This window comes from Anopheles coustani, chromosome 2, assembly GCF_943734705.1.
Source record: "Anopheles coustani chromosome 2, idAnoCousDA_361_x.2, whole genome shotgun sequence".
Lineage (NCBI taxonomy): Eukaryota > Metazoa > Arthropoda > Insecta > Diptera > Culicidae > Anopheles > Anopheles coustani.
In genome coordinates this window covers 63,755,633-63,771,414 of record NC_071289.1, presented here as the reverse complement: position 1 = coordinate 63,771,414, position 15,782 = coordinate 63,755,633, and the positions used below count along the sequence as shown (strand labels likewise).

At 46.4% G+C, this 15,782-nt stretch overlaps 3 protein-coding genes across 3 annotated transcripts; 2 read left to right on the top strand and 1 right to left on the bottom strand.

Moving 5' to 3' along the window:
• The first annotated feature begins 601 nt into the window (after positions 1-601).
• On the top strand, positions 602-8,876 carry LOC131264801 (uncharacterized). The gene is made up of 12 exons (XM_058267067.1): positions 602-614; positions 853-965; positions 1,751-1,993; positions 2,069-2,164; positions 5,965-6,157; positions 6,251-6,334; positions 7,344-7,477; positions 7,671-7,807; positions 7,895-8,128; positions 8,199-8,361; positions 8,443-8,611; positions 8,689-8,876. The coding sequence occupies exons 1-12, from the start codon at positions 602-604 to the stop codon at positions 8,874-8,876; spliced, it is 1,767 nt and encodes a 588-aa protein (XP_058123050.1).
• A 564-nt stretch (positions 8,877-9,440) lies between these two features.
• Positions 9,441-11,456, bottom strand: LOC131264800 (pickpocket protein 11-like). The gene is made up of 7 exons (XM_058267066.1): positions 11,254-11,456; positions 10,851-11,141; positions 10,411-10,814; positions 10,278-10,346; positions 10,103-10,203; positions 9,960-10,021; positions 9,441-9,885 (listed from the first exon to the last, which is right to left on the bottom strand). The coding sequence occupies exons 1-7, from the start codon at positions 11,454-11,456 to the stop codon at positions 9,441-9,443; spliced, it is 1,575 nt and encodes a 524-aa protein (XP_058123049.1).
• Positions 11,457-12,225: 769 nt separating this feature from the next.
• On the top strand, positions 12,226-14,204 carry LOC131264799 (sodium channel protein Nach-like). Its single transcript, XM_058267065.1, has 5 exons — positions 12,226-12,536; positions 12,604-13,376; positions 13,443-13,543; positions 13,652-13,710; positions 13,772-14,204. The coding sequence occupies exons 1-5, from the start codon at positions 12,226-12,228 to the stop codon at positions 14,202-14,204; spliced, it is 1,677 nt and encodes a 558-aa protein (XP_058123048.1).
• The last annotated feature ends 1,578 nt before the right edge of the window (positions 14,205-15,782 follow it).

Sequence of the window (15,782 nt, the reverse complement as noted above, 5' to 3'; positions counted from 1 at the left end):
TTGGAGGAGGAAAAGCGACAAATAACCCCAAACTACCGTAGCATTGATTAATCCGCGAGCGGCTAGATCCCCCGATGGATTTGGAAGATGTTGCAACGATCGAGTTCGAAGTGAAAAACTGGCAAACTGAATCTTTGCCAGCATAAGCTTGCTTTTAAAATACTTCTTCTGGGACGTGCCTTCCGATCCTTCACGTCGACTCGCAGACCACAAGCCCATTCCGGAAGCTCACTGCGCTGACTGATTGATTGCGCCTTCGGTTGGCAGCGTTACCGTTCGTCGTAGCTTCGATCGGGAAATTTGCCACCCAGAAATCCCGACCCATTCGAGAGACATAAATTGCGCTTCCAGTGGCAGATATCTGTAAAAAATTCGCTTCCTGTAGCAATTTCGCATTTTTTCACCCGACGGGTAGGGGATAAAGACGTAGTATTGGAAAGGAAAGGAAAGGAAAAGGGGGGATGGGGGAGGATCGCCCATAAAAATCTTGGATAATATCCGCCCAATAAACCTGGCCGCATAATCAAAGCAGGTCGTGCAGAAAAGGAAAGGAAAACTACACTGAGCAACGAAAAGCAGAGCACAAACACACAAAGCGTAGATGTGCATCGGTGGTAGGTCATGGAAATGGTTCGCGGGGCGGTTGACCCGATGCGCTCGGATGGCCGGTTCTGGGCACACAAATCCGTGCGTACCGGACCGCTTATCGGGGTACGATCGGGGTTTACCGAAAAAGGCTTACCCTGCGCCGTTCGAACAAACGGAGCCGCAGCAGCAAACAACAAAGAGTAGGAAAAATGGTCGGAAAATCGTAACGCAAAACGCTTTCGCGGATCCGTCGATCCCGGGAAGACCCGATCGCAGCCAGCACAAGAAGTTCAAACCGATCTAATATGCCAAATATTTCTCATTGTTTCAGGTTACATCATCCGGGCTGGTGTGCTTTCATCATCGCGGTGGCACAGGTGAGTTATTAGTTCATGTCGAACCGGTGGAGCCCACTTGGAAGTGGACGTTTTATTTTTTTCTACCACCTTAAAAGCGAAACGGTACGGATCGTCGGGGCATCGGTCCGCTCCGTGGATGGACTCCAGCCCGGCGGTCCAGATGCATCGAGCCGTGGCGACGAATGCCGATGAATGGGGCACCAAAGCGAGCTCCAACCGAAACGTAGGGCAAATCATCTTGGAAAGCAAAAGTTACAAAAAATGTACTCAAAAGCTGGGCATCCTTGGCGGAAAAAAACGAGAGCTGTTTTTTGGAAAACATACATTCCCCTTGATAGCTTTAACATTCCACGATTATTTCCTTATTTGGGAAATACAAAATATGTTGTTTAACACGAAAATACAAAGTGTTATGTCAAAGAAAAAGACAAGGAAACATGTAAATTTATAATTCGAGGTAGAGTCTTTTAAATCTTAGTGTCATATTTGTTTGTGAAGTTATATTTTTTGTTTATATGAACAAACAAGGAAGATTGAAGCATTTGTTAAAAATTGCTACTAGGGATATTTAGTTGGTTTAAAATTTGAACATTAGAAATGAAATATCCCCATTTTATGTTTGCGATTTATTTTTATTCCAAAATTTAAATTGCATTTTTATTTGTCTTCTGTAGTTGACTAAACATTTCTTTAGCTAAAGCAAATTCAAGATATAATACTTTAAATAATTCAAATTTTGATGGTGATTGTGTTTGCCATTAATGATGCTAATGTCGGCTCAATTAAATACTCTTTCCCCCCAGACAATTGCCATCCTTCACCTTGCACAGCAAACTTCGGGAATTACCACGGTTTCACCGGTCAGTTTTCAACCGAACAACGCCAGCAGCACACACGGCCTTCCTTCGACGGCCGCCACCGGATCCCTGACCACTGCCAGCCGGCCCGCCCCAGGCTCCAATGGTTCTCCCAACGCCCACCATAACCCTTCATCTACGGTGGCGCCAAAGGTGCAGCGCAAGCGGGGCAGCATCAGCGGCGGAAAGGTAGGTTTGCGGTGGACAAATTCCTCGCGAAGGCAGGCGGAAATTTACCGCGAAACCAAAATTCACTTGTTGCAGAAAAATGTCGTCGTGCAGCAGCCGACCGCCGGCGGTGGACCGCTGGACAGCGCCAACAATTCCCGCGAGGCACTCTCCCACGAGGGCAGCGAACCGGTAAGTCACCGCGAGCGATATACGGCCGCACACAACTGTACTTTGCTCGTGGCCGGGGCTGGCGATAATCTGTGTCACTGGCGTCACGGCCAAGGTGTGCCACCGATTATCGCATTAACCGCGACATAACCGAACGGACGCAAAGGGGAGCACCGGATTTATGACGCGACCGATGCACCTCCGCGCCAGCTTCGTTGATCTACCATGGGGCGTTTTTTGTCTCTATTTCACCCGCCTCGAGACACTTGGTTTCGTGGGCCACAATGGATGGCATATCAATTGCAAACTACGGCAGCCACGAGAAACGGTGCGGAAACCTCATCCCTCGTCCATGTCTTCAACCTTTTCCACCTTCGAAAAGGAAAAGCAGAGCTAGTTCCACTGCATCATCACATGTGAACTAAGGAATCAGCCATTCTCAAACTGGTCATGCTCCGTAAAGTATAATTGAAGATCAAAAACATGTTTGTAGGTTTGAAAACATTTTGTAGGGAAATTGATGTATTTTTGTGTTTAAATTTCATTTCTCTGGTTTCATGGAATCATGGAACCTTTGAAAACTCAAACTTAAACAATTTTAAGGAAACTAAACTTCAAATATTGTAGTTTTTTGACAATAATTTTTAATGTGTTACCGATATTTTAAAACGCAAAACCATTGATTTAATTTAAAACATTAAACCTATCCAAAAATGCTAGGTGTATTGTCCCATAGATTGTTGTTGTTGTTGTTCCTTGTAAAGGAAATTTATAGAAATAATTTTTCACAAATACGTTTACCTCGAAAGATCACCCAATTATGCTGCTTTGAGAAGCTCTGCTGTAACCTAAACTGGAGCGATTGAAAACAAAAGTTAATAATTGCTCCATTTATGCAGCTCCAATCAAGTGGCCCACGGAAGAAAACCCTCCTCACCTTATTACTATCTCACGGTTGATAGTGCCACCGGTTGACCATCGGGCATCCCAAAACCGTAGCGAGAAACAGAAGAAAATTGAAGGAAAAAATACGTTAGCTTACCGGCAAGCCGGCAGAGCGTCAGATCCCGCCAGAAATGTTAAGTCTTCTCTTTAAAAGCCACCGTCGTCGGCGTAGTCGTCGACGTCGTCTTACATAACCAAAACCGCGTCGAGCGAACGATGGGATGCGAACGGAATGTATGCAAAAGCGAATGGCGGCGGGCGCATATTTTGGTTCCGGTCCGGCGGTTTAGTGTGTTTTACTAAGCGCAGACATGCGTCTTCGCGTTGCGTTCCGACGTGTTGTGGGTGGGAAGGACGGCCATTCCCGTTTGCCGACGAAGAAGTGCAGCAGCGGTGTACCGTTGCTGGGTGGTTTATGTTCTACTACTACTACTACTACTAACGCACTCAGTCAGAGCTGAGGACGAACGGGCGGATTGTGCACCAAAAGTCATGCAAAACTAACAAAGAAAAGTACCCGGTTTTTAAAAGCCTTCAGTTGCATCATGTACAAAAATTAGCATCATCACTTGATTGCTCTTTTTTTCATATATGTTTTGCACACAAATTGGTTCGTTAACTTTTGAAACCTTTGTTGACGGTGCGAGTTCAAATGACTCCCTGTACGTCACTGAGTGCAATGCACTCCATTGGAAGCCAGATTTGAGCATTTGAAGAATGGCTCAACATTACGTTAAACATTAAGACATGCGATCGACAGGGGTTTCTATCAAATGGCAAACCAAATGAATTTGAAATAAATACAAGAGTTTAAAAGCAACAAAAAAGTCGAAGGTAATTTTTCCCACCTGAATAGAGAAGCACATTTTATGGTCGTTTGTCTTGCGCTACTTTCGATAGGCATTCGTTAGCTGCGTTAACCAACGATGTTTCCATTTTATCGGCATTTTTTATGTTTGCTTATCTTACATTTTTGGCATTTTTTATGATTCAAATGATATGATAAAGAATTATGGCAGGAATTTATAGCATGCTACTAGCGTGACGTATTTACGGTAGGGGAAATATTTTTTTCGTCAGAGACTATCTCCATCAAAGAAGTTAATTTGTGACATGGACAGTCTTACCACTTACTTTTTCCTTTGAAACATTTTAGTAATAATTTTTGGCTACAAGAGAAACGTATACAAGTTTTGTGCCATTAAGAATACAAGGGAAGTTCATTTAAATAATTATTCAAAAACATCTGTCATTACACACTGTCTTAAGAAACGATGCTCATAACTAACCCGAGTGCTTTTCCGCGTAAATTGGAGGTTAAACAAGACCCATCAACACTGGGGACTGGTAATGAGACTGACCCCCCCGTCAAATGGGCGTATAAAACGATGACCGTCGTGGCAAGGAAACCATCCGTGCATTTCCGCGCGCTCGCGCCACCGGAAACACGACCATCATCATCGCGCTGAGAACTTTGAGTGCGCCAACGTTCTCGCACCCAAAAGGCAACAGAGGCAAGAATTTTCCATTCGCCAGTTTTCCCACCGGACATCGAACACGAGGCGTGTTCAGAATTGGACGTGTAAAGGCCAAGAAAGGCTAATGATTGGCCCGGCTTAAGGCGGCTCGGGGTGGTGAAAACAAACAAAAGAACCCAGCTCCTCTACCAGCGACCAGTGGCACGTGGTTGAGGCACGCCGGTGAGGCAAGATGGCGGGGAGCACGTGACCTCGGACTTCTCTTGCAGCCGAAATGAAGGTTTCGGTGCTATTCTGATTGGAAAGATAAATTTGTGGCCAAGAAAATTGGTCAACACCGGCGCTAGGGTGGGTTGGTGGGATGGGCGGAAGGTTGCTTCCCAGTGCTCGAACGAAAAGAAAAACACCACCGCTGAGATGGAAACGGTTTTAAAGCAACGTAAAACCGGCACGCGCTTGGTTCGGTTGGATTACTTTCGGTTTCGCGCTTCTTCATGCGTGGATGGCGCACTTCGAACGTACATTTCGGTGTCCGAATTGAGGTTCATCTCCTCGGCGGATGAGAAGATGGTTGTAAGGGTTCGACGCCTCACGCATTCGTGAATCTGAAACGTCTGTTTTTCTTATGCTGATCAAAGGAAAAATCGATCAAACAAATAGATCACCGGATGGCACGAAAGCACCCAGCAATTGAGACCTTTTTTCAATGAAGCGAGCCGTCGTTGTTGGGTGAAAATGAGTGAAAAATCGAATTAAATGTGCCATCGATTTCACGCCCTACCGAGCGAACCGTTGCGCGCGGATGTATACATATTTTTTCCTACTGGTTGTAGGTAGCTCAAGGTTTGATGTCGTGGAAAAAGGCAGCCTTTTCCGCCGTAAACGTGAACGTGTGGTTAAAAAAAACAACCCTGATGCAATATCCTTTTAGTCTGTGAAGTCTCGGCGTCGTCGGCGCTTTCGACAGTGGCTCAACTCTAGGGGCAGAGTGCGAAAACTAGGAGCAACGCCTACCGGTCCACCTGCTCAAGCCCCCCGGTAGACGTGGCGACCGTGGACCGAACCGAAAGTTAGTCACGGATGCACTTTGGCTCCACTTCTTTTTCTTCGTCCGTTTCGCGTGCAACCGGCGGCCAAAAGGCGGGTGAGCAATTAATCGAAACGTTGTTGCCGCGATGTTTGCTCGCAGCCTTTTCCGGTCGAGAGCATTCCACCCGACCGCGAGATAGCGATCTTGATTGCAAATGGCGGTGGCTTCTGTCGTTTAGCTAATGACAAGTGCGCCGGTTTGATGGTTGCGCGGGTTTCGTGCGTGGAGACACTAAAAATTTAAAGGAAAAACACATCACCGCAGATGATTGACTAACGTGACCCCCTATCGACCCCCCGACCCCATAGGTGGTGTACGTTTCGGACACGTCCGGCTACATCCCACTGACGGCACTGCAGTCATCGCACCAGCGACTTCCTCCACCACCACCACCACAGCCCTCGGTCTACGGTGGAGACATCGATGCAGCGGCCTGGCGGCCCGATCCTTGGGACCGGGACTACAATCGGCGGTACCGATTCAACAACACGCGTGTGCAACGTAAGTATCGAGCCTAGTTTGGCCAACTGCGCATCATTTCTTCCATTATTTAATATTTAACATGTCCGTTTTTCTTATCATCATCGAGTACAGACATCGAAGCCGAGTGTCAAGATGATTACATGAAGATACGCATTGGATTCAACGGTTCCTTTAATGGACTACTTTACTCCTCTGGTAGGTAGAATAAGGATTCATTCTTAAGCATTCTCTGGGAAGTAAGAATAAATTGATGGAAACACTTCAACTCGCTCTATCTGTTTTGATTATAATTGCTTCCTCATTGAAATATTCTGCAGCTTCACTTCGAAACAATTCGATAATAACTGAATGTTGCCTTTTCTCTAAGCAAACAGTCTGCTCATGCGTTAAGAATGAAAGTGTTAAATTTCAAATATTTTATGCTAAATGAAGCATGAAATGAACTTCTTTTTTTTACAATATTGTGCCAAGTGTTTTTAGATATGAGTTAGGCAAATCAGCACAGCATTAATATTTATTGAACAGAATTCCTGATCAGTATGAAAAGTTAGTAATTTCTATATAGAAAATTTGGTACAATAGTAGAATAGAAATAGAATAGACAGTAAAACATCTTAAATTTAAATAAATTATAGAGCATCGATTTTATATCATAGCATATGACCAAAACCCACGAAAACCGGTGTTGAAGAGAAATATAGAGAGAAGGGCAAATTAAGAGAGAGTATAAAACTTCCTGCTTATATAAAAATAAATTAAGTTAATCTAATCATTTTTTCACGAAAGATTTCTCAAAAAGAAAAATTAGATGGATCAATAGTAAAATTGGTCCTAAAAAGATTATGTTAAGAAGGATGAATGGAAATTTATGTAAATCGTACCATATGAGTCTAGGATCATGGGATCAAGATTTGAGTTAAATGGGGATGGATACACATTTTTAAAAGAGGTTTTAATGTATCGACCTAATTCTTAACAACTTTATTTATTATAAATACAACCATAGCAAAATTTCAAACAAACATAAAAGATGGTCGGTAGGGTTAGGTAACGGACAAGTACTACTATTTGTCCTAACAAACCTCTTAGGATTTTCCTGAAGAATTTCCTTTAATTTCAATGGTTTAAAATACCTATATTGCCCAAAAACGTGCTGGATTTTATTTTCTCTTTTCCAATCTACTCCCATACTCCACCATTCCAGGCTACGCGTACGATCCAGACTGTATGTACATTAACGGTTCCGGTCGCGATTACTACGAGTTCTTCATCCAGCTGAACCGTTGCGGAACACTGGGAAAGAATGCGATCGGCGAGGATAGCCGCAAGAATCCAACGGTACGTACCTACGTGCTCCGTTCCAACCGGAGGAAAATTAAGCCATTTCCCAGGGGAGGATTGGCAAACAAAATTCACGTCATGTGCAATCCTTACTCCAAACGTGAGCGAGTGGGAAATGCAATTCATCTAACGCCACCTCTCTGTGTCTTTCTCTGGTGCGGTTCTTCTCCATTTCGTTGCATTGCGACAGAAAAACTTCATGTGGAACACGGTGACGGTGCAGTACAATCCGCTGATCGAGGAGGAATTCGACGAGCACTTCAAGGTGACTTGCGAGTATGGCTACGACTTCTGGAAAACGGTGACATTTCCCTTTCTTGACGTCGAGTAAGTCGAACAACGAGGGTTGGCCTTACGGAAGTCGATGGGATTGGAGCTGCATTTCCGTTCTTTTTCTTTGCTTTCTTGACGCAGAGTCGCAACGGGAAACCCGGTAGTGTTCACCCTCAGCCCACCGGAGTGCTACATGGAGATCCGGAACGGATACGGAACGAACGGGGCGCGGGTAACGGGACCGGTGCGTGTTGGCGACCCGCTCACGCTGATCATCTACATGCGCAGCAAGTACGACGGCTTCGACATCGTGGTGAACGACTGCTTCGCCCACAACGGGGCCAACAAGAGGATCCAGCTGATCGACGAGTATGGGTATGGTGACAGATTTCCACAGCAACAAACGCTTCGGATCTTCGGATAAATTGAACCAATGCTTCCACAGGTGCCCCGTGGACGATAAGCTGATTTCGCGATTCCGTGGCAGCTGGTCGGACACTGGGGTGTTCGAGACGCAGGTGTACGCGTACATGAAGACGTTCCGCTTCACCGGCTCGCCCGCCCTCTACATCGAGTGCGATGTTCGCATGTGTCACGGACGGTGCCCGGTAGGTGACCTCGGCATTTTTGCCACGAATTTTACCAACTGACCAACTGGTGGTTTTAATTCCACCCTACCCTTTCCTTAGAGTCAACCCTGTCACTGGAGAAACCTGAAGGGCGTCTCGAAGCGTGAGGCCGTTCAACCGGCCGTCAACACGACACTCTCGGACAACATCAGCCTCTTTCAAGCGTTGCGCGTACTGCAGGAGGACGACGAGGAGGCGCGTGCCAAGAAGGAATCGATCACCTCGGCAAGTAAGTCACACGTCCGCCCCTGCCGTGTCCCTGTCGCTCACACATGCCTGTTTAATGCCCTCCCCCCACACGCTTAGAACCTCAACAAGATATGTCGGAGACATGCATGAAAACGTCCGTCCTGTCGGCTCTGCTGGCCACGTGCTGCGTGCTACTTTGCGTGCTCGGTGGATCGCTCCTAGCCGCGTGCGGAAAGCTGCGACACCGCAAGAAGGATGCCGCCTTCTTCGACAACTACGTCGGCCACAAGGCACAGCTGGATTGAAATTTGCCCGGTGGTCGAAAACAGCGCGCTCATTGAAGCAACTAGTGCTTCACGTCGTCGTTCAAAAAACACATTCATAATCGATCGATAAGCTATAGGGTTAAGGTAGGTTTAGTAGTCAGATCAGGAAGGCGTTCTCTAGAGGGCTATTTCGGACTGTCTGGAGTGACTCCAACGGCCGTTCGGTAAAGGATAATGTTGGACGACCTTTCCCCGGACACACATTTCATCGAGTGTAAATAAGCATTTTTTGCGACTCATAGAAACGACACATTTTCATCGCGTATTCTCCATAAAAACGCGTTGTTCGCGTTGTTCCAAGCTGTAAACGGCAATAACTGCTATAATTGAACATCGTACAACGCTATCAGTAACCTAAGAACATCGAATTCATCCGCGCCGGTTGTGCCCTGCTAGTGCTAGAAGCTAGCGTAGATTAATCAAACTGTCGTCTGTGCTACAATAATATTACGCTGTAAATAAACTACACATACATAAATCTAATGAACTGTTTGATTCTGATGTTAATTTTCCCGGTTAACTCCCAACACGTGTGCAACTCTATCAATAAATGAAAGATAGGCCGTGAGACATTTCCTTCGAGGGCTTCTCCACCGACCAGCTAAGCTGGCCACGGTTGATCTTGTGCTGCACCACGTCCTTAGACCGAGCGAGCACGTTCCGTCGCAGGAAGTAGCCCACCGGAAACCGTTGACCTTCGTATGGAAGGACCGCGATCGGTGGATGCCGCCGCACACTGTTCCTGGTGCGGTTCCCGGAACGCTTTTCACGATGCGCCCGTCGATAAGCGGTGAACGGCTTCACGGTGAAGTAGTACAGCATCTCAACCATGCTTAGCACCGAGCCGCCCATGCACAGGCCGAAAATCCCCCCGAAGGTGGCCACCAGCGAGTCCCACGTCATGTACGCGTCACGCTTGTACTTCACGCAGTAGATGTCCTTGAAGTGTATGTTGAGGGTGGCGTACTTGGAGACGTTTCTTCCACCGCTATGTTAGGACGAAGACCATTTGGCGTGCGATGTTAGTGTATAAAATCTCTTGATAGCATTTAGCATACTCACAATTGCGACGACACGAATTCCTTCGAAAGCCTTTGACTCGAGATGGTCTGTACGTTGTAGTTCTAGAATGTAAGCGAATTTTAATTAGCTCAAACAAGATGTCATCCACTTTCAGGAAATGACAAGCTAATGTTTTATTTTACCAGCACAGAACAAGGTGGCATGCACTCACAGTCCATGCCGAACTCGACGTCCGTAAGGTCCGCTTCTGACTGTGAGTCTGGGCGTAGACTGTAAAAATATCCTGTGTTTTACAAAGAAATAATCGTTTGTTGTAAAGCGGTTCTGAGGTTCTAAGCTTCTAGGCATCGGACTCACTTCTAAAGTATCGTAGACAGGCCACATGCTTCAGGGCACACAAATCCTTTTGTCTTGCTTCGGGAATACCTGAAAAGAGATCCTCCAACACTCAATGTAGAAGATCAAAAAGGGAATAACTTTCAGGACCTACTCAGATCGGCATAGTAGAATGGGACGCAGTTGCACAGCTTGAGGATCGTCCGTAGGCGACACTGAGCCAAGCAAACGTTCAGGTTCATCTCAGCATGCGGCTTCTCAGAACTTTCCTCCGGTAGGAAACACTTGCGCATCTCCTCCGATACCTGGCGCATCGTGCTGCTACTCTCGATAGGCAGCGGTATAACGGACATCGCCAAATCCCAGCCCGGCTGAGCCACATACTCAAAGTCCGCATCGGATGGGAAATCCATCGAGTCGTGCACATAGATTTCGGCTCCGTAGAACGACTTTGTCGGTGCCATGTACGTGTCCGGTTCTACATCGATCAGAAGCGACAGTCCTACATGCCGTCCGGCGCCGGACAACCGTTGCGGTCGGTACGGGCCCTGATGCGCACTGTCGGTGGAGTTAGCATTTCTTCGTCCCACCAGCGGGTACATCGCCTGGTCGACGTTGTACGAGCAGCAGAATCCGTTATCGGTTTTCGTCCGATGGATCACCTGCGCGCAGGGAACCTCCGAGCCGAGCCAGTAGCAAACTTTGATCAGCTCCGAGCATGGTTGGCTTAGTTCGAGCAGCAGCGTGTTCGGGTTCCAGCCCATCTGACCCAGAGCCCCCTCGAGCTCGATAAAGCTCAAATTTGTTTGCTCAAAGTTTACCAGACTGGCTTGAGCCACAAGCAGACCGGTCGCGTTGACCTCACTAAAACCGAACTCCTGGACGCTAGAGATAAGATCCAAAGATAGGTAAACGAAATTACGATAAGCGCTTCTGGGAACTCCCACCAAAGGAACCGCCAATTTCCCACATTCCCACCACACACAGTCTTGCTTACAGTCGATCAACGATGACTTTGGCCTTTCGGCTGTCGACCTTGTTGATGTTGCACACCGTCACGCCCGGGAAGTGGATGTTCCAGATCGGATACGTCATCGTTTCGATGGTCGTTATCGTAGGCGTTGTGCGGAACCGGGTCCATGCGATCGCACCCATGACCATCGTAAACCCGATGCTGACCAGGCACACCATCAGCCACATTGCGCGTAACATACGGCCGTTCGGATGCTCCGTCCTTTCACCACCGTAAACGTACCGCAACCCGTGGAGGGATGTATTTTCACAGAAATTTCTAACTATATACCGCACCGTTTCCCGGGCGGCCAACAACGCCTGTGGTATTTTCATAACGCACTTCAATCCCTGTTCTTGGTGGGAAAGCAAACCCGGAAGTGTTGGGTCAGCGTTTCGTGTGCGATCAAAGGTAGTCCATTTTTATACCTCCGCAGCGTAATCGGGGACATTGTTTGTTAATGGATTGTCCATAATTCAAGGCTTAGTAGCTCCGTCACCCCGTGTTTGATGTCGTATGCATTTCTGGGATTGCTAATTCGTCCAACGATGCATCGCGTCGGTTGGTGATGAATGATTAATTATAGTACCAACGAAACATATCGAGTCTGTTCCAACGATGGTGGTTTATGATAGTCCAACGAGTTGCTTTAGATCCTTTAATGCAACGGCCTACGATACCACATCCCCAACGCATGTTTGGATGTTATTCAATTAGCTTATGAGCCGAAAATGGAAGCACAATGGGAACGTCCGAAGCGTCTTTATGCTCACGATAACGCACTTGTCATCGAATTGGGAACTTTTTGGTCTGAACGATGAATATTTAAGCACCTTCCGCCCTATATAAACCGTACCTTAACGCCATGGCTGACCGCATATCCCGTGTAGTAGCATTGACCTACAAAAAGAAATGGCACACTGGCAGACCGTTCTCGGCGCACTTCGGCTGGCGGCGATGACACTCCTGCAGACGTTTTGGGTATTCTGTGAAAACTCGTCGCTTCACGGACTTCGGTACATTGGGAGGAGCAATGCAACCCGGGCCAATTTGTTGCTGCGATTCGTTTGGAGCCTGTTCGCCCTGGTAAGTCTGGCTTTTACGCTGATGCTGGCCAGCTCGGCCTGGGATCAGTTCCGCAGTAACCCGACGCTGACCACCATCGAGACGACGACGTACCCCGTGTCACTGATTCCGTTCCCTTCCGTAACGCTGTGTAACATCAACAAGATACACTCGGCCAAGGCGTTGGAGATGAGTAAGATGTTGTAAGTATGCATCCTACATCCCGGAGTTGATTTCGTTTCAGGTTTTATATATTCATTTCTCCGATAGAATGAACCTTGGAATGGCCGAAAATGACACCATCGATCTGCTAGCGTCCCTTCAACGCCTGAACGATTATCGTCCTGTCGATGAGCGGATTCTTCAATTGGAACGGTTTCTCAACTTCAAGGGATACCGGGTGGAACAGCTTGCCTTCGATCTGGCCCCACCCTGCGAAACGATGGTGGCCTTCTGCTTCTGGCTAATGGAACCGGTACCATGTGGGCAATTGTTTCGTAGGACGAAAATCTTCGCCGGGTACTGCTGCTCGTTTAATGCGGATGGTTTCCTCGAACCGGCCGATATCAGGCGGTCGAACCATGACGCGAAAAGCATCCACGTCAACGGGATCGGTAAGGGTGAAGGGCTGACAGTGGTGGTGGATATCGGTGAAGCGAACTACACGTCATCGGACCGCTTCACCTACGGGGTTGAGGTGTTTATCCATCGATCGTACGATTTCCCGGACTACTCTGATTACACGACCGTCGTCCAGCGGGGCTGGGAAACGGATGTGTCCGTTCTGCCGACGATCGTGTCCGCTAGTCCGTCGTTGCGTAGTGTCCCTATTGAACGGCGAGGATGTGCGTTCAGCGACGAAGGAAACATGTCCACGACTTTACCGTACACTTATAGCAACTGCATGAATGAGTGTGAGCAGCGGTACGTCGCGGAGGTGTGCAAATGCATCCCGTTGTTTAGAGAAATTTTCGAGCTGCAAGTAAAGTTTAAGGTTCCCATTTGTGGATTCCGCGATGTCGGGTGTTTGCTGAAGATGAAGCGTACGTATCATATGATGTGTGGGGGTTTTTGGCTGAAGTAACGTACGATCAATCATTGCGTTTCAGATGGAGTGAGTTTTACCTCAGCGGCGATTGATTCGTCAGCAGCAACCAATTTCAATCGCAGCATCGTCAAATGCCAATGCTATCCAAGTTGTACCACTGAGGTAAGGAGGTCCGTGGAATATCAAGTGTTGCAGTTATAAATAATGCTACTACTGCTATGATATCATCTGAATATCCCTGTAAGATTATAATCAGTTTTCAATTCCCAGCTTAATCAGGTTAACATTATCTCCAATACCATCAACAACCCTAAAAGAAACGCAAACCTGTAAGCATATCTTTTTCAATCTCTGAGTACAAACTAAACACAGCCTTCTTTTCCACCCCAGACCAGAGTTCAACTTTTCCTCCCAGGGACTGTTGCACGTGCACTTCCGATCGACCAACTGTCTGAAGTACCGCCGCGAGCCGTTTGTAACCTGGCAGACGCTGGTAGCGACGTTTGGTGGTATCTTCGGGCTCTGCATGGGCGGTTCGATACTGAGTCTAGTAGAAATGATGTACCACTTTGGGATTACGCCGTTTATAGTGTACCAAGAACTGAAGGAACAGTTGGTGTCGCGTTGCAAAGCCGGCCCTCTGCCAATGGCCCACGTGCCTTTTCCAAGGCGGCCACCAATTGGATACTTTCGACGGAATGAAGTAATCGCCCGGGCTATTACGCAGGATGGTAGCACCCCCAAAGGAATCGATAAAAAGAATTATGCCAATTCACCGAAATGGAGGCAAAGTTATGTGGATGAGCTGAAAATGATCTATTGAGTTGTGTGACTTTTGAAAATTTGATCCAACATTTACAATGACAATTATGTTAAGCTTCTTAGATTATGGAGAATTATCACAAACCCAGTTTATTAATCGAGCCGTTTATGTAAGGAACGGAAAACCGTTAGAACACGTGCTGTGTGCAACCTTCTGTAACCCTTCTGTTCGTATATTGAAACCTTCTGTAAAACCTTCCGACATGATTTATTGTGCCTGTTTCTCAAGCTTCGTATGTGAAGCCTCATAATAACCGTTATTATTCCGGTTATTACATACCCATAACTGAAAAAATGAGGTTAAAATCGCCGGGTGATGTAGATACACAGATAGGAGTTTTCCTTAAAATTGCAATCGAATAGATTTTCTGATACGGGAATCATATGGTGGGTAGCAGTTGATCAATATAAATATGTTTTACATTATGGTTAAACTGTTTTTTGGTACCGAATTCTTCTTCTTCTTCGTCGAGGGTTTACACCATTGAATCCAGCTTCCTGGACGTTCGCAAGCTAATCTGGTGACATAGACCTCTGTTAACGGTAAGGATCGGCTGCTAAGACCATATATCCTTATTACCGAACTGAATTCAAACGTTCATTACGAATGTTTGTTTTAGTTATCAAAAATTCCAAGATGGCGCTATATTTACCTGTCAAATAGCTCCATATGAACCAACCTTTTGAGTAAGCTTGTGTTGGACGGATTATTTCAAACTGTGACCAAGGTTTTTGAAGCTTGTTGATACTCGTTTGGCGCGCTGGAGCTTCGTTCTAGTGGTGGGTAAACCGAATCTCCAAATCCGAATCCCAATCTATAAAAAAAATCACGAGACGATTTAAACCTGTCAGTTTAGGTTATCATGATTGGAAGGACCGAAAACTTACTGTCAGTGTTTTCGTCGCTGTGCTGTACAAAAGGTAAACAACACCTTGGATCAAATGCCGATCTACAAATCGTTTACCCTAATCTGAATCCCCATCAAATCACAACTCGCCTTTTCTACACATTTCCTATGTGAGTTTCACCGATGTATCTTGAAAATCAACTAACGTATGTGTAGGGATCGAGTATAGGGTAAAAGAAAGATAAGGAATAGATCAAGTAAAAAGAAAGAAGAGCGTAACGGAATGATAGTATGGTCAACGGCATGCATATCGGGCAGAATTGCAAACGAGTTTAAATTCAATTCACGCGAAAAGCAGGATGACAGAAAATTCGAATAAGGGGAATTAGCGAGAGAAGTGAGAAAGGAAGAGATGGATTAGGAACACGCGAGCCCCACATGGGCTCGTCAGTCTTGTGGTATGTGTCGCAAAGAGAAGTAAGCGATGGAGGATCGCTTAAAATAAAGATACCAAAAAAACTGTAATAATTGTAGAGGGTGCAGCAGTCGTTTTGGAAAGAAAACAGAAAACGTCGCCCAACAGTCACGACAGTATGGAATCGATGTGCTTCGCATTGGCATTGAAAATCTGACACAGTGATTTTTGGATGCTACTTTGCCTTGAGAATATTATCTATGTAGAGTGATAGTTTTATTGAAAATCCGGTATAAAAAGTATATCAGGTCCTGAT

Excerpts from the sequence above, each read along its gene's own strand:
- LOC131264801 (XM_058267067.1), top strand. Across the intron at positions 6,158-6,250 it reads CAACAACACGCGTGTGCAAC|ACATCGAAGCCGAGTGTCAA; the intron begins GTAAGTATCGAG and ends CATCGAGTACAG. Across the intron at positions 7,808-7,894 it reads TTTCCCTTTCTTGACGTCGA|AGTCGCAACGGGAAACCCGG; the intron begins GTAAGTCGAACA and ends TTCTTGACGCAG.
- LOC131264800 (XM_058267066.1), bottom strand. The coding sequence starts at position 11,456 with ATGTGGCTGATGGTGTGCCTGGTCAGCATCGGGTTTACGATGGTCATG. Across the intron at positions 11,142-11,253 it reads AAAGTCATCGTTGATCGACT|CGTCCAGGAGTTCGGTTTTA; the intron begins GTAAGCAAGACT and ends TCTTATCTCTAG. Across the intron at positions 10,204-10,277 it reads CTGTCTACGATACTTTAGAA|GATATTTTTACAGTCTACGC; the intron begins GTGAGTCCGATG and ends TGTAAAACACAG.
- LOC131264799 (XM_058267065.1), top strand. The coding sequence starts at position 12,226 with ATGACACTCCTGCAGACGTTTTGGGTATTCTGTGAAAACTCGTCGCTT. Across the intron at positions 12,537-12,603 it reads TTGGAGATGAGTAAGATGTT|AATGAACCTTGGAATGGCCG; the intron begins GTAAGTATGCAT and ends TTTCTCCGATAG. Across the intron at positions 13,377-13,442 it reads GTGTTTGCTGAAGATGAAGC|ATGGAGTGAGTTTTACCTCA; the intron begins GTACGTATCATA and ends ATTGCGTTTCAG.